A 23,405-nucleotide genomic window follows, 5' to 3' on the forward strand; every position below is an offset into this window, starting at 1 on the left:
TTCACGGACCTGTGAGACCACAGGTATCTGTGAGTTGGGAGGTAGTAGCAAATGGGATTTGCCGGGTTGGTTGAGGCCAGACAGGTAAGCAAGGCTCAAATTTATGGGAGGGCTGGTGGTTGCCAGGCAGATATTATTTCATGTGTCCACAATGACTCTCTGATGGCTTTTATCATCATTTTATAGATAAGAAAACAAAGGTTAAGGCAGTTCAAATGTTGTTCAAGTTCTTAATGCAGAGCTAGGATTTAAACTCAGATCATATGAATCCAGGTCCAGTGTTCTTTCCATGGATTAAGTAGATAACTTTTTGTTTGAGAGAACCTCTGAAGCCTTTTGAGCAGAGGGTGATATGGAGAACGTGGAAGAGAGACGGAAGAATGGTAAAGCCAGGAAAACATATAATCTCTATAGCTGATTACTATTCTTGCTTTCTAGATTCATCCCGAAGGTCTTGTGGTCATTAGCTCCAACCAACTGCTAATGTGTTTATTTTATCCACATAATACTCATCCTTTATACTCATATTATTATAAAGCATTAAACCTTCTTGTACCCTACATAATGAACTAATGGGTTTCGATTTTATGGACCAAATTTATCTACCATATAGATGAAAGTATGTTTCTGCAGGTATTGTTTAGTGAGTTTGTTTTTGCAGACTTGATTGGTGTAGTTGCTACTGCTCATTTTCTCTAGATAAAAAGGTGAAACATGATAATATATTTGAAAGAGTTTCCTTTTTGCGAATTTAGGTTTGAATGGAGCCAGCCAACTGACTTATTCTGAGAATCTGTCTTATGGTGAAGCTGACCCCATCTCTGCCCACTCACAGTCCCCTTGTGAGGTGGGGGACACCAGGCACCATGGCAAATCTCCCCAAGAGACCAGCGTGGTCCGCAGCCTCAGCCGTCAGTCCACACAGGGCAGCTTGGAGATGGAGACAGCTTTGAATAACCGGAGATTTGAAGATTCCTATGCCACTGACAGCTCCTCCGTGTGGAGTCCAGAGGCAAGTTGCTTGTTTTCCATTTTTTTCTTGCTTGAGTATTGTGTGCTCTCTGGTTGGTCGTTCTCCTTCCCCTCCCCTCTCCCTTCCCCCTTTTCCTTCCTCCCCCTTCTTTCTCCCCTCCTCCATCCCTCAAGAAAAAAATTTCTCCAAGAAGGAAGCATTGCTTTGAAGAACAAACACCTTAAGAGCCTTTAATGGAAATACATTTTTTGTTCAGGTGACCAAGGCCCAGCCCTTATGTGTGCCAATAAAAGAATCATATATAAGTGGAATCTATCAAAATGGAAAAATAAAAAGAAGCATGGTGGCAGAATGAACCCGGCAACAATCAGGCTTCTTTTTTTATATAACGGGTTTTTAGTTCTTTAGGGAGACTGGATTATTTCCTTCATGGTTTCAGTTAAATGGAGTTTATTTTTATTTACACCAAATCTTGAGTTATGATTCTTTGAATGTGAGAATTATTTGAAAATGAAACTAAAATACAATGCCCCTGCAAATGAAATTATACAAGATATTATGAGGAAGATCTTGCAGTATGAGCATATTTGTTAGCTCCGAATTGAATTGAAGATCTAGGCGATGGCATTAGTCTATCATGACCCTCTGGCCATTGACTTTGCTTTTTGGATAAATCTCTGATAAAAGATTCATCGTCTAAATTTCTTTTTCAATTGAAACTTACTCCTGAATATGCCTAAACATCCAGAAGTATGACTGGAGGTGATGATGATAGAAACTACCATTTTTGAGCAATTACTATGTGTCAGGCACCGTGATAAGAATTTACAAACATTGTTTTATCTTACAGGCATTTATGGTTATTCTTTATTAGCTAGACCCCTCTGATTATGATTCTATGACATTAAGAGATATTAAATAACGGTGTCTAATACCTACTTTGAAATTAATTTGGATGAAATAAGTCATGTAACTATATGAAACTTTAATTTGTGCGAATAGAGGAAGGAGAAGGGTGGATGGATTTTGTTAGCAACAGCCTGACTGAGAAAATAAACAGGATGCATCTCTTATTAGGACCTGGACTGTCATAAACACCAAATGCTCAAATGCTTCTCCAAATAAAGGAGAAGAAAAATAATCCCAGATAGATATGTTTCAAAGCCTGACTACTAAGGCACTGAGGCATGTAGAGAGCACATAAGGAGATGGCACAGGTGCATGTGTGCCTGAGTGTTGTGTTACTGCTGAGGACCGGAAATGGCAACACAGATAGGTGGCTTGTGGCTGGTTAAAAGCAAACCTTCATACAGAGACCCTCAAAGCTATCAACCTTATACGTTTTGTAAAAAAAATTGTACTTCCCTACCAGTTTACTGCCAAGAGTCATATCACATCCCACACACTAACATTTAATGTTTAAAAATACTATTCTTTTTGGCTCTCTCACTACAAAAACAAAACAGAACTGTTTACCTGCCTATTGACAGTCTCTCCCCTTGATAACTGTACCATTAGCCTTGGAATTGCTTTCTCCAGGTAACCTCCCATTTGCCTGCCTCATGGAGCTTCAGTAGAAGATTTGGTGTTGAGGGCACTAAATGTTCTCAGACTCCAAAAATACCCAGACATCTCTGTGTGCTCCATTCAACCTCCTATCTATTTTGAGACAAAAACTGTAATTTGGTGCTCCTACAGTAGAACCTCAGATGCAGCTCGGAGGCAGTTCCCGTAAATGCCTGCTTTGCAGGCTTAGCTCGCCTTTTAAGAATTGATTTATTTGGCTCTTAGCTGTATTAAGAAGCCTGTCTTCCCCTGCGTATCTGGCATCGGGAACACACTGTGGGTCTGTTTACTTTGGGCCACACAGATGACATTAACACTCTCTTGCTAAAACAGAAAGCCTTTCAGTTTGATAGAAAATCTTTATATCTTCATGGGTTTTGACAATGTGGCACAAGTATTCCCATCTTAAAGAAAAACCCAGGATACGAGAGCTAAAGGAATCATTTATTTTGCCTCAGAAGGGAACTGGTCATGCAGTGTGACTACCTGTTAGGCTGATGGGTTTGCAAGCACTGCCCTTCTCTGCTGGAAAAGGCTGTCGACTTTTTCCTGCAGACCTAAGGCTTGGCAGGGAAGACGATGGGAGGGTGGCTGGTGATTTTGAGTGCACAGAGAGGCAGCTGTCCCACTTTTCATCTCTGCTTTCCACTGATTAACTGATTGGCCTTGAGAAGTTAATTAAAATCTGCCAAATGGGGATAAAAATGAAGAGATTTTTGCCTTGCAGGAAGGTCAGATGGATTAGTGGTATTAACAGTACCCACAAGAGGAGCGCCTTTAGTTGCCTGGTGATAGGTAGAGTGTGTTGAAATAATTAATTGCTATAAAAATATCAGCCTTCACAAATCTTGGTCTCAGATCAGCCCAGGAAAGGGCCACGAAGCCCAGTTTTCATGGACCACAGCTTGGATGGTCCCCATCCAGAGCCTGGCCATTGCCTGGAGCAGTGTCTGATTCAAGTTTCGTAGGACAGTTATTTCAGATCCTTTCTGCAGGACTTCACCACAAACCTGCAGGTGGAGTGAGCATTTATCTGAACAGAGAGCCCGATAGATAAGTGGGAAGATGCTCATTAACTAGGATATTTTAACCTTGGCATTGAAGTTGATGACAAAACTAGGAACTGTTAGTTAATATCAAGAGCAGGGGCCTAAAAGGAGATGAAATTCAAAGTAGTGTGTGTTTCCAACTCCCAACTTCCAATAAGTTGGAAGTTTCCAACTTCCAATAAGATGTGTCCATCTCATTCCCTCTTCATCTCACACACTTACTATACTTATAAATAGCTAGGGTGAAAGGTTTATGGGGGAAGAAGGTAGACATCATGGTTCCCTGTAAAGCTTGGGACTTTGGGCATTAATGCTGGCAAATCCTGGGTAATTCTGGCTGAGCATATGATACTGGGGGCAAGGAGTTAAGTTATTTAGCCATTCTAAGCCTAGTTTCCTCTCCCGTAAAATGAAGATATTGAAATACCTATCTCATTAGGTTAATATGAATGTCTAAAAAGATAATGTTTCTTAGCTGGATTTCCCAAAAGCAGAGCCTACTTTGTTAGGACATGCAATTCCAGGCGACAAGAGTGAGGCACGAGGAGAGTGAGGCAGGGAAGGGAGGGCCAGTATGAGGATGTCTAATGGAGTTGGCTACCACTAATTGTGACTCATGGCTTGCTCTTGTGGAACCATACCCTAAGAAGCTGTATAAACTAGTCTCAGGACATCTGTCCAAGGGGAGAAAATTTTATTGCATGGGGCACTAACACCACCCACCCCGCCCCCCAACTCTGGACTTTTTTTTTTTTTCTGCGGTACGCAAGCCTCTCACTGTTGTGGCCTCTCCTGCTGCGGAGCACAGGCTCCGGACGCACAGGCTCAGCGGCCATGGCTCACGGACCCAGCCGCTCCGTGGCATGTGGGATCTTCCCAGACCAGGGCACGAACCCGTGTCCCCTGCATCGGCAGGCGGACTCTCAACTATTGTGCCACCAGGGAAGCCCTAGACTTTATATACATGAGTGCCAAGCAGGATTCTGTAAATTTCCAAGCCTTGACATCAAAGGAGAGGCCTGTGGTGGGAGCTGAGAGTTACCTAGCATGGGAGGGAGGCAAGACTTTGTTGGATTGTGCCAGGGAGAAGCCACTTAGAACCCAGACAGCCTGTAGGGGAAAATGGAACAGGAGGGGAGGCCAAGAAGTTCTGAAGTGCATATGAGTGGGCTTTTACAGTCCATAAAGGGTTTAGTGTGGTACCTGGCATAAGGGAGGGCTTAGTGGATGTTAACTGTTACTACTTATGGTCCAGCAAGCAATATAGAGATGACCAAAGGTAGGCTAAAATAGATGGGAGTTTGAACGGAAGACTGTGACTTGATTTTTGAGTTAGCCTAACTCCTTGGAGACTTGCTTCTAATATTATATCTACACTAGTCAGTTGTATTCAGAAGTCTCTATAGCAACCACTTTTATCACTTGAAACTAAGTACCTCTGAATAGAAACACTCACACATGAATGCATGCTCAGAGGAAAGGATGTAAAAAGCTTCCCTTATTTTGCAAGAAGCCTGAATTTTCTTGGTAGATTAATGTGAATCTTAAAAGAGAGGGCAATTATTAGATGTCTGCTATGTGTCAAGTCCTTTAATTTTCACAACAACCTTATAAAGTAGGTATCATCCCCCTTTTGCTGTTGAGGAAAACAGAAAGTGAGAAGGATTAAATAATTTGCCCAATGTCCTAAAGGTTGTAAGTGATGGACCTGGGATTCCTAAGCATGTCTCATTCCAGAGAACCATGCACTTTCACCTAGATCTATGGGAAAGTTTCATTGATGAACATGCATTTTTGAAGTGTATCATTATATTTTTAAAAATAAAGAGTTCTTTGAATTAGCAAAGTTGTTGTTCAATTACATAAAGAAGAACTGCTTCTGATTTACAATAAGAATCAAACCAAAGTTTAGTTATGAGTAAGAGGCATGCCTTCAGAGGAAAAAATCAAATTATGTTGACATTAGTAATAGTTTGTTAGAGGGTGGTTCATTATAGTAAAGTAAATGTAGTTCAGCTCAGTTTTCTCAAGGAGGTCATTGGATCTGACTGGCTGAGGTGAACTGCTGTTTAAAAGTGTATTTCATAATGAGGGGCCGTGTTTGAAAATAAGTAGTATCAGTCCAGTGATGGGAATAGATATCTATGGAGGCTGGTCTGAGCCGGGTATTTTCCCACATCTATTAAAACCTCACAACAACACTCTATCAAGCAGGTGCCTTGATGCTCATTTTTCAGCTGGAGTACAGAGAGACTGGCCTGTTTGGCCATGGCCAAAAAGCTAGTCAATGGTAGAGTTATGACTTCAACCCAGGTATTCTGTCTCCAGGGTTTAGGATACCTTCCTAAACACTTGCTACTCCAAGAGTGATTTGAGTCCAGCTGAGACATCCTTGTGACCTGAGAAATGCAGAATCTCAGGCCTGACCCCAGTCCTACTGAATCAGAATTTCCAGATGATTCAAGTCCACTCGAATGTTTGAGAAGCTCTGCCCTGAACATTTTCTGCCACGTAGATTGAAAATCTACTGAAGGATCACCTGTCTGTGACCCCCATTAGGATCCTTATCTGCAGGAGTTCCTGGCTCAGAGAGCACAGGCCCAGGCTGAACCATTTCTCCTGGGGACTTGAGGAAGTTACCTTTTGGCAGTTGCATAATTGACTAGTTTTAGACTTAGTATCTCAGTTGGTTTCAATGATAGTGGTCAATTGTGCTTTTGAGAGGCAGTGTAGAGGAAAGCACTTTGCAAAATATTGAAGCTTTGTTCATTCATTCCAAAAGCATTCATGAAGGCTTACCATGTGCCCAGTGCTGTACCCTCAAAGAATTCACAGTCCAGTGGAGAGAGGGACCAGGAAACAGACCTTTCTAATGTTTAGGGATATATGGTAACAGTCCAAAATAATGAGCTTCTGAAGAAGCACAGAGGGACACCATCTTTCCAAGATGTATTAGGCATTGTTCCATTCCTAATCTTTCCCTCTGTCTGCAACAGGAACAGTATGCAACCAATTTTCAAGTGCCATCTGGGGTCCCGGAGCCCATCTCAAAATGTGGTGGCCTGGATGTCATCTTTGAATATAGAGCTGCCAGCCAGAAGCTCACAGTGACCATCGTAAGAGCACAGGGCCTCCCAGATAAGGACCGAAGTGGCATCAGCTCCTGGCAAGTGCATGTTGTGCTGCTGCCCAGTAAAAAACAGAGGGGCAGGACGAACATACAGAGAGGGCCCAACCCCGTCTTCAAGGAGAAAGTCACCTTCGCCAAGCTGGAGCCCAGAGATGTGGCTGCTTGTGCTGTCCGCTTCCGCCTGTACGCCACCCGCAAGATGACCTGGGAGAGAATGATGGGCGAGAGGCTCTTCTATCTCAGCCACCTGCACCAAGAAGGGGAAATGAAAGTGACTCTGGTTCTGGAGCCAAGAAGTAATATCAGTGTGAGTATGTTAAATGGTGCTGCTAATGATGTGCTACGTTTGAGGATCTGGAATTGTCAGCCCTTGATTTAGTACATTCAGCCCGTGAATTCAAACACCTTAATTTAATTTTCCATTTGGCTCTCCTCATCCTTCTGAGACATGATTTGCACTTCACAGTACAATGGGTTTTCTTTTTTTGTGTGTGCCCATAGTTGCTATAACCTGATGGATGTGTTCCCTGTCCATTTTAGGAAATGACAGCAGCATTGTGAAGGAGGGCACAGGGAAACTGGGAGAGGTTTGTTGGCCTTCTCGCTAGTTGATAAGTGGTCCTACCACCCACCCCCCTGCCCTGACCCCAGCATGCATCATGATGCATCTCAGAGATGATGGGACTTTCAAGGTGAGGTCCTTAACAGCTATGCCTACATAGGCTGCATAGGAAGCCCTGAACTCCAGCCACTTCTAAGACCTTCCATTTCTATGACTGGGCTTCTCCCACATGCCCCGTCCTCCGTGTCCCTCAGATTTCAAAATAATACAGCACAGCTTTTATGTCTACAAGATGGGTAACCCTCTCTTCCCGTGGGTTATGTCATCCAGTGTGAGGATCTCCTTTTAAAAATCACATAAAAGATGGGGTAACTATCTTGGGCTGTTGGACAAATCAGTCATCCATTCCAGAATGTTTGCTGAGTACCAATTATATGTCAGGTGCTGTATAGGCAGAGGGGATGCAGGAAAGAACAAAACAGGTGATGCCCTCACGGAGCGTACAATCTGGGGGAGGAGGGTGACAAAAGACAAACTGGGGTAGGCAAAGCGAGAGAGGCAGAGGCTGCTGCTGCTTTAGAAGGTCAGAGAAAGTATCTTTCAGGTGGTGATACGAGAGAACTCAAGGAATCGAGGGAGCCAGACTGGGTGCCATGTGGAGGACAGGGATTCCAAACAGAGGGGCTGGCATATGCAGGCATCAGGAGGTGGGAAAGAGCTTGACTTGTCTGAGGAAGGGGAAAGGAGCCAGAAAGTCCAGAGTGCACTGATGGGAGATCTAGCCACTTACATTTTTAGTAGATGTCTCAAAATTCGTATCTCCAGACTCGAAATCCTGATTTTTGCCTCACTAAATCTATTTTACCTGCAGTCTCTCCATCTTGGTTAAAGGCAATCTCATGCATTTAATTGCTCAGGTCAAAAATCTTAAAAGTCACTTGTGACTTCTCTCCTTTCCACCTGAAATCCTCCTGGCTCTTTCTTGAAAACCTAACCAGAGCCTGACTCTCGGCTGGATTACTGAAATGCCCTTCTAGTCGTCTCCCTGCTTCCGCCTTTGCCCTCTATAGACTATTCCCAACACTGGGGCCAGAAGGAGCCTTTTAAAACATAAGCCAGATCATGTCTCATCTCTGTTCAAATCCCTCTTTTTTCTTAAGCTCTGAGTAGAGTGTTTCTGAAATCCTGGGAAACAGAAGCCACAGGAGGTCAGAGGAATCCTGCACCATAAAGCATAAGGATAGGTATTATTACACCCCTGTTTCTCTGTGCCGGGCCCTGGGCCCTGTGCTGGGGGCACAGAGTTGAGTGGGGGAAATGAGCCAGTGTGAAAGAACCTTGAAGGTAAAAATTCCCCCATTCACCAGTTATTTGTTGAGCATGATTATAAGCTACACACTGGGCCATGCCCTGTGGACTGAGGGATTTATAAGGTTGAGAATTTGATGTGAGAGGCAAGCTGTGCAGTGACAGGTGCCATAGTGGACACTTATGCACAAGCCCAAGGTAGGGGGTGGCCCTCACCCCAAACTAGGCAAATATTTCATTGTTGGGTTATCATCATCCAAACAGCAGGGCCTATAAGGCATCTATCAAAACCACCTAGCCCTGTAGTTTACAAATTGTGTTCCATGAAAGCCTCCATGGGCTCTACAGGGATGTCCGTAGGTTGGTAAACAGGGTAGTTTCCTAAGATGTGAAAAATATTAAATTTCTTTGAATGCATTTATTTATTGGGGTTTCTGATAAGAAGTTTTAGGAAATGATTGCAGATGTTGAGAAGAAAAGTTGGAGCAGTTGTGGGTCCGGGAGGCTGGCTGGCCTGCCCCTCAGGGTCCACTCCCACTCATGCTCCTTGAGTGAGAGTCAATGTCCTGATCTACTTTGCTTTCCTCCTCCCAGTGTGTCTGGTGCATAGAGGTGGGTGCTTTAAAGAAGCACATGCATGAATACATGACACAAAGTGTGGGCTCCCCTGGTACCTGCAAGGTCTCTAAGATGCACAGTCCATGTGTCAGCTTCCTCACTAAACAGTTGTAAAAGTGTTCACATTCAATATAATTCATCTCCTTAGGAAGAAAAAATGTAGCATCTGCCATATTCCTGACAACCTGAAAAAGCAGAACCAGGGGCCAAATGTTCTATGGGGTGGTAGACGGCCAGTGGTCATTTCTTTTCTGGTGAAGACAAAATGCCTCCTGTATTGCTACATTCCTCAAGAGGCTGCAGAGAACAGAAGCAGAACTCATGCCTGGAGTGGACAGGTTCCCTAGAACTCATGCCTGGAGTGGACGGGTTCCATATGGGTCTAAACTCATTGAAATTTGAGTCTATATTAAGTGTCCTGTTACCTCTCCATGTATCTTCCAGAGTTTGATTTACACTAGTAATAACATCTTTGTCCGTTTTGTCTTTAGAGAGGAAAGAGTGAATGGAGACAGTTCTTGAAACAAATATGTCTGCTAATAATGCAGGGGATCCCATCCAAAACTGTGCTCCCCAGGCCCTATTATCATTCACACTGAGTGCGCCATTAGTAATCTTTGGCAGCAGTGGAGACTGGGCCACAATTTCACCAAACATAATATCGGCTTTCTGTAAGGGAGAGGAGTGCAGTGGGGCCAATGGATCCTTTGTTGTTCTTCTCCTCCAGAGTGGAGAGTCTCCTCTCAGCCCATCTGCAGTTTCTCACAGTGACAGTGCTTCATCCACGCAGTCGCTGTCGCATGGAGGGGCGCCAGAGCTGTTGGTGGGGCTATCATACAATGCCACAACGGGGCGATTATCCGTGGAGATGATCAAAGGCAGCCATTTCCGAAACCTCGCGGTTAACAGAGTGCCTGGTAAGTTCATGCCTGTACCCCCAGCTCTGGTCTTCCCAGAGGCAAGAAGAAGGCTGTGTCTGTCTTCATGTCAATTCTCTAACTTTTACAATAAAAATGATCTTGGTGTGACTTAGACACGTTTTTACCAAGTGATACCTCTGGATTTTTCAAATGCCTTTCTGTTTAATTAGATTGAAGCCTTCTTCGATATCTGGATGCATCTTGATACAAAATAGGCTGGCTTCTACGTGTAGATCGTTAAAGGGGCAAAAGAATGAGGTCTTTTCAGCAACATAACATGTATGAACAATTCAAATCTGCTAATAGGTCCCAGGTCCTCAAATACATTTAAAGAGACAGAGCTCAGTCTTTGGAGCCAGGCAGTTTTGGGATCTAATTCCAGCTCTACTCATCTACCTGCTAGCTTTGCTCTGATCCTATACAATTTACCTCTCTTTTCTGAATCTCAGCAGACTCATCTGGAACAAAGGAATATTAATAGTACCTTTCTCATGGGTGATTTTGGGGTTTAACTAAAATGATTTATGTAGAACATTCAGTGCCTGACACATAGTGAGCATTCAAGAAATGTGAGTGGTTATGTGGTTGATGGTGGAGGAGGTGGAACAGGAAGATGTGGGGCAATCCAGGCCTGACTCACCAGGGCAGCTTCGGAGATCACACCTGGAAAGAGCAGCTCAAGACATACTCCCACAGCTGCTGTCCAGGGCTCAGGAAGCCAGAATAAAGATGCTGCGGCTGCTGCCACCAAATTGCCTCTGAATACCCAAGAAGCTGGAGATTGAACCTTGGAATAATGCTGCCAAAAAATCAGCTCATCTTTAATGATCTTGCTTATCAGCAAAAACAGCTTAAGAAAGGGTGGGAAGATGGTTTCTACCTCACTTCTGCCTTCTGGCTCTCATGCAACCATATCTAATTTGAGGAATCTAATTTATATCTAGAACTCTAGCTGCAAGAGAGTCTGGAAAATGCTGTTGAAATTCCAGCCTTTTGAGTACAAGAAGGTAAAATAGAAGTGGGTAGAGTGGAGCGTAATTGAGAGTGTCCACCCCAGGCAGCCAAAACTTACTGAAATAAGGACGAAGTCAGTAACAACATGATAGGCTGCAAGAGGCAATGGACTCTGGCCTCACATGTCAGCATCAGATGAAGAGCCAGCTGAGCTGGTAGAAAAAGGTCAGCTCCTACAACCAAATCTGGGCTCTCACACCTTTTAGTCTTTAACTGTGCTGCCGCCCACAATGTCTCTGTTCAATAGTATCTTGTTAGTCTGTGTTAAAGGCATTAGAGCAAGTTAGTAAGGAAAGCCCAGCACTCTGGAGAACAGAAGAGACCAGAGGCATAGGCCATATTCTGTATCGACTCTCAGGTAAGAGCTATTTAAAATCCATATTAGGTGTTGATTATTAATTGCATGGCTAGACTCTTTTTTCCAGATACAGCTTTTTTTTTTTTTTTAAAGCTCTGGATTTACTAAAGATCTGGATTTACTGCTTTCCCTGCAGAGCCTTTTCTGATCTCTTTCCCTGTTTTCCTGAGATTTGGTGAGATCTGAAAATTTTTCAGGGAAGAACATGGTGCAGCTGCAGAGAATGATGCGGAGTGGATCACACAATCATGGCCTATTCCAGTCCATGCTGGGAGGCTTTAATTTGCATGCTGGGTCATCCCAGGCAATACAGGGGAGAAGGACAGCATGGTGGCTAAGAAAGCATCAACTGGAGTGCGCCAATCTAAGGTCTTTGTCACTTACTAGGTGTGAGTCACTAAACTTTTTTGACTCTTAGTTTCCTCATCTGTAAAATGGGATCATAATAATATATACTTTCTAGGTAGGGATACTACATATAAAGCTGTGATGTTGAGAATGGTGCTCATGAAACTTCATGCATTTCTATGTAAAAGAAAATATGCCAAAGAGGAAACTCTTATAACAAATATTTAAAACTGAGTAGGAGAAAAGACAAGTCCTCATTTTGAAACTGATTTCATTCCAGAAGTTTAAGTCAGTTTGGCATTTACATGATTTTTCATAGAATAGTGCTACAGTTTAACTGACAAATGTAACTGACATGCTGTATCTTTGGGACCAAAGTAATAGAAGACAGTGTTGCTGTGATGCTATTAATTAAAGCAGAAACCCAATAGTGAAGACAATAGTTTTTTGTTTACATAGAATGCTGCTACTTGAGGAAAAGCCAGTTTAATTAGGAGGGGTTGAGAAAGTAGAAGGTTCTTTTGTGGAGATTCTGAAAGGGACCTCTTGGTACTTTCAAGGGCTTGAGATGTTGACGACATTGGTCCTTCATTATGTCTCACTTCCTTACACCACTAACAGGACTTTGGCAGTCATCAGGCAAGCTTAGGATACAATTTTAGTTCCCATATGGAAGAGAATAAGAGAGAGAAAGGATGAGGGAACAATAGTTTTATGAGGTAACTGAGCAGTGTTGGAAGAAAGAGGGTGTGAAGGGGAGAGGATGCAAGCTAGAAGATGAATAGGCCTGGAGTGGGGAGTGGAGGAGGGAGACAGCGAAGTGCACTCATCTCCCTGGTGAAGGTGGAAGGAGGGCAGGCGGAGCCTCAGAGCCTTGTGTCAGAGTGCACCCCAAGGGAGCTGCCTGCCAGGGGAAAGTCACCGGTAGAAACTTTTGTGAGGGTCACAAATCCTGTGCTTGAGACCCTCAGCTCAGAGGCGGTGACCTCCTCTGCAGAAAGGGGACATCAATCCTGCCTTGCAGGCTGGCTATGATAATGTGAAGAATGGTTCTTAGGGAAGCCCAAAGGAAAAGAGGTTGAGCCTGTGGAGTGGGGACTTCTCTCTAGAATATTGAAGGTGCTAAATCTTGATGGAAAGAGACAAAGGCTGGGATTTAGAAGAGAGAATCTTTTGCATCAAAATATTTCATGAACCAAAAGATAACTGTGAACTTGCCAACTTGATCCAGCTAGATGACTATTCTGGTATTTTAAACTTTTCTTTCTAAGCAAGATAGAGGAGAGGTGGACAAATAATAGATGGAGTTCCTCTTCTCTTTTAGGGTCTTAGAAGAAATAAACCAATGAGATGTAAGCTCCCCTCCTGAAATTTTTGAGGCAAATCCTTGGGGGAGAAGGCTCAGTGAAAGGCAGGTTTTGCTCCAATGGGCAGGAGCTGGTGGGAGCATTCCAAGAGATGAGTCTCTACCACACCTTGCCCCACCCCCCCCCACCCCAGAATGGTTAAAACTTAAAAGACAGATTTACTCAAGTATTGGTGAGGCTGTGGAGAATACATTCTTAGTGGTTGTGTAAAATGGAGTAACAGCTTTGTGAAGAGGCTTGGTAGTTTCTTATATAGGTAAACATGCACTGAAAATCCAGCAGTTCCATTCTTAGGCATTTACCCATAAGTTAAAAAAAAAAACAGGAGCAAGAATGTTTGTAGCAGCTTTACTCATAGTATGGAAAAATTGCAAAGAGCCCTTATGTTCTCATGAATGAGTAAACAAATTAAGATATATTTCCATAGTGGAATACTATTCAGCAATATAAAAGGAACAAAATTAACTGAGGCATTCAACAACATGGAGGAATCTCAAAATCGCACTGAGTACCTACTGTATGATTCCATTTATATGAAGTTCTAAAACAGGCAAAACTTATTTACATATAGTGAAGAAAAGCAGAAGAGGAGTGGTTGCTTCAGGATTGGTATTGGCATCAAGATGGACTGGGCATGAACATGAGGGAATATTCTGGGGTGATGGACATATTCTATATTTTGATAGGAGTGTGGGTTAAATGGATGTTTGCATTTGTTAAAACTTACTGAATTTTACTAGGCTTTGTGCATTTCACTGCATGTAAATTTTACCTTATAATAGAAAGGAGCCATAAATTATTGAACTCTAGTTAATGAAACACATGCTGAAATGTTTAGGGGTAAAGAACAATGATGGCTACAGCTGTGATGGATTGATGGATAGATAGATGCATAGATATGTGCAAAAGCAAACGCTGTTAGCTCAGGCTACCATAACAGAAATACCATAGGTTGAGTGGCTTAGACAACAGAAATTTACTTCTCACAGTTCTGGAGGCTGGGAAGTTCAAGATCAAGGTATCAGCTGATTTGGTTCCTGATTAGAACCATCTTCCTGATTTGTAGACAGACATCTTCTTGCTGTATCTTCACATGGCAGAGACAGAAAACATCTCTCTCATGTCTCTTCTTATAAGGGCACTAATCCCATTCATGAGGGCTCCACCCTCATGACCTAATTATCTCCCAAAGATCCCACATCAAAATAGCATCACATCAGGGATTAGGGCTTCAACATATGAATTTTGGGAAGACACATACATTCAGTCCATAGCATAAATGGAGAAAAATATAACAATTGAAGAATCTAGGTGATGGGTATATGGGTATCCACTGTATAATTATTTTGAATTTTCAGCATATTTGAAAATTTGTTATAAAATAGTGTGCATGAAAATCTGGTGTGGTCTGGAATAGTTCAGCTGGGCCAGGTAGATAAAAATAAAACAAGAGTCTAGCCATTGACAGGGGCTACTGTGGTGGGCATTACATTTTTTTTAAAATTACGATGACATCTCAAGTTCCAACCTTATTCCCTTGACTCAGTTTTGGATGGAATAGACAGGGTACCAAGCAAATGAACCTGCGGGCATCTTCTGTAGTATCCTCCATAAACCACATCCATCCTGAGACAAAGTATGTGGCTGGGCATTTCTTTATTTCTAACTTTAACCTTTTCTCTATTCATCAGACAGATAGATAGATAGAAAGGTAGGTAGGTTTTTATACCTCCCTCCCTCCCTCCCTTTCTTCCTTCCTTCATTCCTTTCATTCTGGTGAAAATGCCCATATTATAAAAATTTAAATATGTATATATATATATATTTCAAATCCTAGGTGGGCCAGGGAAGATAGAATAGGCTATTTGAAAATTACTGAAACTATTCCATAGAACCTGTTCAGAAACAATATATAAGCAAGTTAAAAAAATGAACTAATCTTAGCTCAGGTCAGGTAACAGTGTGCCAAGAACCATTCCAGGCACTTTCAGGGTAAAATCTCACTTGGTACGTGTGGTCAGTGTTGTCATTATTGCTGTTAAGATGGTACAGGCTAGTCTACAAATCCAATGGCAAGGGATAGTTTCCACATCTGTACATGGCAGATGGTCCAGGTGAAAAAGCCTCTTATTGTGCCTTCTAGATATCTGAAATCCTGATAGACTTTTTTTTTCATTTATTTCTGATCTGATCTTTATGATTTCTTTTTTATTTTTTTAATTTTTTTTAGTTTTTAACATCTTTATTAGAGTATAATTGCTTTACAATGGTGTGTCAGTTTCTGCTTTATAACAAAGTGAATCAGTTATACATATACATATGTCCCCATATCTCTTCCCTCTTGCATCTCCCTCCCTCCCACCCTCCCTATCCCACCCCTCTAGGTGGTCACAGAGCACCGAGCTGATCTCCCTGTGCTATGTGGCTGCTTCCCACTAGCTATCTATTTTACGTTTGGTAGTATATATATGTCCATGCCACTCTCTCACTTTGTCCCAGCTTACCCTTCCCCCTCCCCGTATCCTCAAGTCCATTCTCTAGTAGGTCTGCATCTTTATTCCCATCTTGCCCCTAGGTTCTTCTGACCATTTTCTTTTCTTTTTCTTTTTTAGATTCCATATATATGTGTTAGCATACGGTATTTGTTTTTCTCTTTCTGACTTACTTCACTCTGTATGACAGTCTCTAGGTCCATCCAACTCACTACAAATAACTCAGTTTAGTTCCTTTTTATGGCTGAGTAATATTCCATTGCTGATACACATTTATAGAAGCTTTTGAAAAAGTTACCATTGAGAATTAGAAACATTTGATTATCTTTTGAATTTGGCTTCATGGGAAAGCAATTCACTAACAATTTAGCAGCTCTGTTCTGTTCTTTTCCTGGGCTTGCCACCCAGTTACTGCGTGCCCTCGACATTTGATTTAACCTCTCTGAATTTAATTTCTTTCCCTATTAAATAGGGTTAACTAGATAATATTACTGATATAAATCTATGTTTTTTTAAAAAAATATTAGCTGTTCTGTTGACAGGTTCTCTTTCTCCATCCTTCTACAGTGCATTACTGCACTGTGTATATATACATCCATATAATGGTCCTTGTCAAAAACTATCATTAAGATGTCCCTGCCAGTTAAAACCAAGTTCCCCAGCCTCTCAGCATGTGCGTGATTAGCCACATGTGATAATTACGTCCCAAATGATAATACTTACAGCAGCAGCATATTAACCTTGTTAGGTACCCACAGTAGCAGAGACTAGAGGAAGGAAAATCAAAAAAGCAAATCAAGCTGGCTCGTGTTTAGTGTGAAGAACAAGTGGGATGCAGGGGGGTACACTCTACAGATGAAAGGCAGGGGAAAAAAGGACTACATGGAAATGAATAGATATAGGACATACCACCTTCTTTTAAAGCTAAGTATAGCGAGTACTTACTAATAGCCATTATGTGCTTAGAATTAAGGCCAATTCATATGAAGATTTGTATGTGGCAATAACTTATTGATTGCATATGGGATATTCCTATACTTACATCATCTCATTTAATTCTCACAACAATATCAAAGTTAGAATATCTGAAAAGCAACAGGGGAGAAAATACAGTTACCATGGTATGTGAGTTATATCTCAATAAAGCTGCTTTTTAAAAAAAAACAGCTTTCTACAGAAGAATGACAGTCAGACTAAGGACAGGCTTATTAACAGCAATGATAGAAGGCTGAGGACAAGGGGAGAATATCATCAAAGAGAAAAGAATACTCTCAACTTACTATTCTTTTCGAGTGAAGGAAGAATAAAGATCTTTTTCACAAAGTTTGAAAGGGTTTATCAGTGGAAGAGCTACTAACTGATGTTATTTCAGGGAGAAAGAAGTCGAACTTAGAAGGAAGTAGTGAAGTTCAAGAAAGGAAAATGAACAACAAGAACAAAAAAATCAACATGTAGGTAAAGGTAAGCATGTATAAACTGCAGAAACAGCAATAGTAGGAAACATGCCTAATGTTGGGACTACAACAACAACTTGGAAATGAAATTCCGGGCAGGAATAACATGAAGGATGCGAAGGGGAGATGGAAATCAAAGAATTCTAAGGTACTTATGTTGCTTAAAAAGAGGGTAGAGGTATTGATTCATTTTAGACATTAAGTCAAGTGTACATGTTAAAATTTCCAACTTTCAAACCAGTAAGGAGGCTAAATTAGAGTAAAGAAAATTCAGTTAATCCAATAGAAAGCAGAAAGAGATATTTAAAAGCCTAGAAAATGCAGAATAGATAGCACAAACCAAAACAATAAAAATAAATCAAAATACATCAGTGATCATAATAAATGTAAAGGGACTAAGACTGCTATGTAAAAGGTAGATATAACATTAGATTAATATTTATCTTCCTCCCAATCTCTCCCTGTCCCCCTCCTCACATCCTCTCACATACACTGCAGTTTATATTGGGCCCACGTAGCCTCACAATGTATAAGAAAAAGAAATACTAATTACCAACAAATTGGGCTTAGTTCAGGAATGCAAGAATGACTTAATATTAGGAAAATCTGGTGCAGTTCACATATCAATTGATTTATGAGAAAACCTGATCATGTCAATACTTGCAAAAGAAGCTCTTGATAAAATGCACTATCCATTGTTGATAAAAATAACTCAAAGCAGAGGAGTAATAGAAGGTGTATTCATATAGGCTAGGCTATGATGCAATGACAAATTCTGCAAAGTTCGTGGCTTAACAGCAAAGGTTTATTTTTCCCTTGCATCACAGTCCAAAGTAAAGCAGGTGCCTCTCCTCTAAGCTGTGACTAAGGCATACAGGTTCTTTCCATTTAATGAGGTGATAATATTATATTCAAAATGTGACCTGCTTTGTTGTCATGGAAGGGGAAGAGACGGGGGAGTGGTTGCCTATAGCTGTGATTGAAGGTGATATTTACCACTTCTCATATTCTATTATTCAGACCTCAGTCACATGGCTCAGTCAACTAAAATCTGGTGTGAAGCCTATATCCTTAATTTGATACTTAACCTGAGTCACTATCACATTATTCCCCTAAGAAGGTTTACTGGGCCTTTGCTGTTTGAAACCTTTTAAAATCCGTCTCTTACTGTTCGGAGGTCTGGAAGCAAGGAACTTTTCCAACCACAGAAAGGTCTGAATTTCAGGATTCTCTTTTTCCTTGCACATTGGTCAGTTCTTTCCCAAGCTTACTTTTCACCCTCACCCCCCAAATAAAGCCAGTAGTACGAATACACACTTCTAACATTCTGTTTTTCAGTCTGTTTCCTTAGTTCTATAAACATTAGGCATATGCTCTTCCTTCCAAGTTATAGCAGATGGTGGTTTTACTATCACATAATATGGATTATGGATCTCCATTGTTCTAGCCTCTGATGTTAGTTTCTTCATCACCTGGCACCCAACTTCTAGGCCAGTGGTCATTCTTGTGTTTTTATTTTGGTAGCATTCCAGTTCAAATTACCAGTTACTATATCAGTCAGATTTTGTCAGGAAAATACAGAATAGGTATTTTGAGTCAGAAGTTGTTTCTTACGGGTTTTAAGCATGAGAAGGCTTGTGATAAAGGTCAAGAAAGCTCTCCAGGAAATCCAGAAGTATAGGCATCACAGGAGAGATGCCAGTATGATCTGAGCTGTGTACATATGAAAGGGATGATTCTCATAAGGATGTTTGAACACCATGGGTGAAAACCCTAATTTGCCATCTGCTTGCTAATGCCTGTACACATGCCTGCAACTGGGACTAGAGGGCTGTGGCACCCCTTTCCTTCTACTTTCCAGTCTCATACAAGTCGCTTTCATTAGTGGACTCTAACTGGGATCTTACTGCAAGAGATTCAGGGGAATGTAATTTTATGTTTCGTAAGGGAAAGAGCTTAGAAAGGTAGAAATGGTATTAAATATCAACAACTAGTTTGTGTTACAGAAGGGAACTTGCTTAACCTTGATAGTGGGTGTTTTAAGAAAATAGACACTAGCCATCATTCTTAATCCTGAAATGCCCTTAAAGTCAAGAACAAAGTATGGGTTCCCACTGGCATCACTCTCACTCAACATTAGACTGGAAACTCAAGGCAATTCAGTAGAATAAGAAAAAGAAATAAAAATTTAAAGCTTGAGAGGAGGAAACAAAACTGCCATTATTTGTAGAAAATATGATTGTCTACATTAAAAATACAAGAAAACCTACAAATTTAAAGTAATAACTTTTTTAAAATACAAACTTGTTTTCTAATACATCAAGGACAGTTAGAAAGTGGAGTTTTAACATATGGATATTTTAAAAAGTAACAGTACCTATGGTACCAAAGAATAACATTAATAAAAGATGAGTAAAAAAATTATTTTAAAAATCACAACACTGTTTGAAAGACACAAAAGAGAACTAAATAGATAAGCCATGTTCATTGTTTAGAATAATCTATATTGTGAAAATAACAGCTTTCACCAGATTAATCTGTATACCCAGTACGATCCCAATCAAAATCCCCACAGATTTTTTTTGGTGTATTTTTCTTTTTAAAAAAAGAGCTTGACAAACTGATTCTCAAATTCATATGCAAGAGCCAATTAAATGAAGCAAGAGCTTAAAATAGCTAAAATAGCTTTTAAAAAGATGAAGAAGGATTCTACTGAGCAGATCAAAATATATTCTAAAATGATAATAAATATTATCAAGTTAGGGGAAGGACACTAAAGCTGGACACGATATCTGATCGACATTATATTACAAATCAGCTGGGAGATAATGGGCTATTAAATGAATAATGCTTCCCATATAGGAAAAAATAATTAGATCCCTACTTTATACTACACACAAAGATCAGTTTAAAGTGGATTAAAGATCAGATTTGGAAAACAACTCTTTAAGACTCATAGGAGAAATGTGGAAGACTGTTGGGTTTGGGTAGGATTTCTTAAACAATTTTTAAAAATATGTCAACTGAAAAAGAAAACATTGATAAATCTGACTCCACAAAAATTTAAAGCATTTATACTACAGAAGTTACTACACAGAGGAAAAGGATAAGTTACAGGCAGGGAGAAGATATTAGCAATAAAAATAACAAGATTTTGTCTCTAGAATTTGTAAAGAGCCAGTAATCTACTCCTATGTATTAGAGAAATTCTCAAATATTGGTACAACGTAAAATATAGAAAAATGTTCACTGAAATCTTTTCACTTCTTGGTTATTATAAGCAATTAAAATGTCCATTAATTAAGATTATGAATAAATAAATTGTGGTTTATTAATATACTGGAACACTATACGGCACTTGAATCACAGGTGTATATATAATATAGGTAATATAAAAAATTTAATGCTGAATGCAAAAAAGGCAAGTTTTGGGAGGACATACAGTAAAACGTTAAATACTTTTTAAATGTGCAGAATACTGTTAAGTATATTTTGGATATCTTTATTTACAGCTATTTATATAGTGAAAGGCTAAAAACATACATGAAGATTATGAGCTGCAAATCCAGGAGAGGAATTACCTTTAGTGATAGAGGAAACCAAACAAGATCTAGGAGGGATACTCAAGGATCTTCAATTATAACACTTTATTTCCTAAAAATCAAACAAAAAGCAAAAAGGTCCATAATAAATAAGACAAATGCTAAATATCACAAGTCTGCGTACTTGGGTATATGTACTATTATTCTCTTACGTATATTGAAAATATTTTATAATTATGAATACATTAGAAGCTAAGGGGAGGTTAAATGACCAAATTCTTTCCCTTACCCAGAGAATCATGGTGCCTCACTCCCACCCCCTCCCTGAGGCTGAGTCTATTACAATTGGTAGACCGTCATGCTGCCCGCTGGCAGGTGTCTTGTATGAGCTATTTAACTAACTATTGTGGTTAGTTAAATAGTTAGGTATTATATTGTTTCTTTGGAAAAATGACTTCTGAGTCCCAAATGACATAATTTTGTGCCATGATATATTGGAGATATTTTACTGTCATAATTTTTTTGGTGCATGTGGTATCTTCCTTTATGGAGAAAGAGACAAGTGACCCATAGAGCAGTTGGCAGGCTGGGTCAGAAGAACAGCATCCAGGACGATCTAGGGGTTGTGACCCATTCAGCCTGTTGATGATGGTTTTGACACCAAGAGGCATCTGAATCATCAGCAGAAGATAAAATACTGCTCAGTGGGAGGAGGAACCAAGATGGTGGAGTAGAAGGATGTGCTCTCACTCCCTCTTGTGAGAACACCAGAATCACAACTAGCTGCTAGACAGTCATTGACAGGAAGACACTGGAAGTCATGGAAAAAGATATCCCACATCCAAAGACAAAGGAGAAGCCACAATGAGATGGCAGGAGGGGTGCAATCACAGTGAAATCAAATCACATAACTGGTGGGTGGGTGACTCACAGACTGGAGAACATTTATACCACAGAAGTCCACCCACTGGAGTGAGGGTTCTGAGCCCCACATCAGACTTCCCAACCTGGGGGTCTGGCAACGGGAGGAGGAATTCCTAGAGAATCAGACTTTGAAGGCTAGTGGGAATTGATTGCAAGACTTCGACCAGACTGGGAGAAACAGAGACTCCACTCTTTGAGGGCACACACAAAGTAGTGTGTATATAGGGACCCAGGGGAAGGAGCAGTGACCCCAGGGGAGACTGAACCAGACCTACCTGCTAGTGTTGGAGGGTCTCCTGCAGAGGCCAGAGAGTGGGCTGTGGCTCACTGTGGGGACAAGGACACTGGCAGCAGAAGTTCTGGGAAGTACTCCTTGGTGTGAGCCCTCTTAGAGTTTGTCATTAGCCCCACCAAAGAGCCCAGGTAGGCTCCAGTGTTGGGTTGCCTCAGGCTAAACAACCAACAAGGAGGGAACCCAGTCCCACCCATGAACAGTCAAGTGGATTAGAGTTTTACTGAGCTCTGCCCACCAGAGAAACAGCTCTACCCACCAACAGTCCCTCCCATCAAGCCTCTTAGATAGCCTCATCCACCAGAGGGCAGACAGCAGAAGCAAGAAGAACTACAATCCTGCAGCCTGTGGAAGAAAAACCACATTCACAGAAAGATAAACAAGGTGAAAAGGCAGAGGGCTATGTACCAGATGAAGGAACAAGATAAAACCCCAGAAAAACAACTAAATGAAGTGGAGATAGGCAACCTTCCAGAAAAAGAATTCAGAATGATGATAGTGGAGATGATCTAGGACCTCGGAAAAAGAATGGAGGCAAAGATCGAGAAGATGCAAGAAATGTTTAACAAAGCCCTAGAAGAATTAAAGAACAAACAAACAGAGATGAACAATACAATAACTGAAATGAAAACTACACTAGAAGGAATCAATAGCAGAATAACTGAGGCAGAAGAACAGATAAGTGCCCTGGAAGACAGAATGGTGGAATTCACTGCCGCAGAACAGAATAAAGAAAAAAGAATGAAAAGAAATGAGCACAGCCTAAGAGACCTCTGGGACAACATTAAATGCAACAACATTTGCATTATAGGGGTCCAAGAAGGAGAAGAGAGAGAAAAAGGACCAGAGAAAATATTTGAAGAGATTATAGTCAAAAACTTCCTGAACATGGGAAAGGAAATAGCCACCCAAGTCCAGGAAGCGCAGAGAGTCCCATACAAGATAAACCCGAGGAGAAACATGCCGAGACACACAGTAATCAAATTGGCAAAAATTAAAGACAAAGAAAAATTACTGAAAGCAGCGAGGAAAAAAATGACAGGTAACATACAAGGGAACTCCCATAAGGTTAACAGCTCATTTCTCAGCAGAAACTCTATAAGCCAGAAAGGAGTGTCATGATATACTTAAAGTGATGAAACGGAAGAACCTACAACCAAGATAACTCTACCCAGCAAGGATCTCATTCAGATTCGACGATGGAGAAATCAAAAGCTTTATAGACAAACAAAAGCTAAGAGAATTCATCACCACCAAACCAGCTCTACAACAAATGCTAAAGGAACTTCTCTAAGTGGGAAACACAAGAGAAGAAAAGGACCTACAAAAAAAAAACCCCAAAACAATTAAGTAAATAGTCATAGGAACATACATATCGATGATTACCTTAAACGTGAATGGATTAAATGCTCTAACCAAAAGTCACAGACGTGCTGAATGGATACAAAAACAAGACCCATCTATATGCTGTCTACAAGAGACCCACTT

The 23,405-nt window shown here is 40.9% G+C and overlaps 1 protein-coding gene across 1 annotated transcript in view; it reads left to right on the plus strand.

The window, feature by feature from the left end:
- Window positions 1–23,405, plus strand: part of SYT16 (synaptotagmin 16) — a 243,089-nt gene that overhangs the window by 212,085 nt on the left and 7,599 nt on the right. The window contains exons 4-6 of the mRNA XM_082617802.1: window positions 756–1,012; window positions 6,585–7,025; window positions 9,934–10,123. Coding sequence (XP_082473928.1) covers window positions 756–1,012; window positions 6,585–7,025; window positions 9,934–10,123 — 888 coding nt within the window. The remainder of the gene's footprint in view (window positions 1–755; window positions 1,013–6,584; window positions 7,026–9,933; window positions 10,124–23,405) is intronic.

This window comes from Mesoplodon mirus, assembly GCF_964341445.2.
Source record: "Mesoplodon mirus genome assembly, chromosome: 4".
NCBI lineage: Eukaryota > Metazoa > Chordata > Mammalia > Artiodactyla > Ziphiidae > Mesoplodon > Mesoplodon mirus.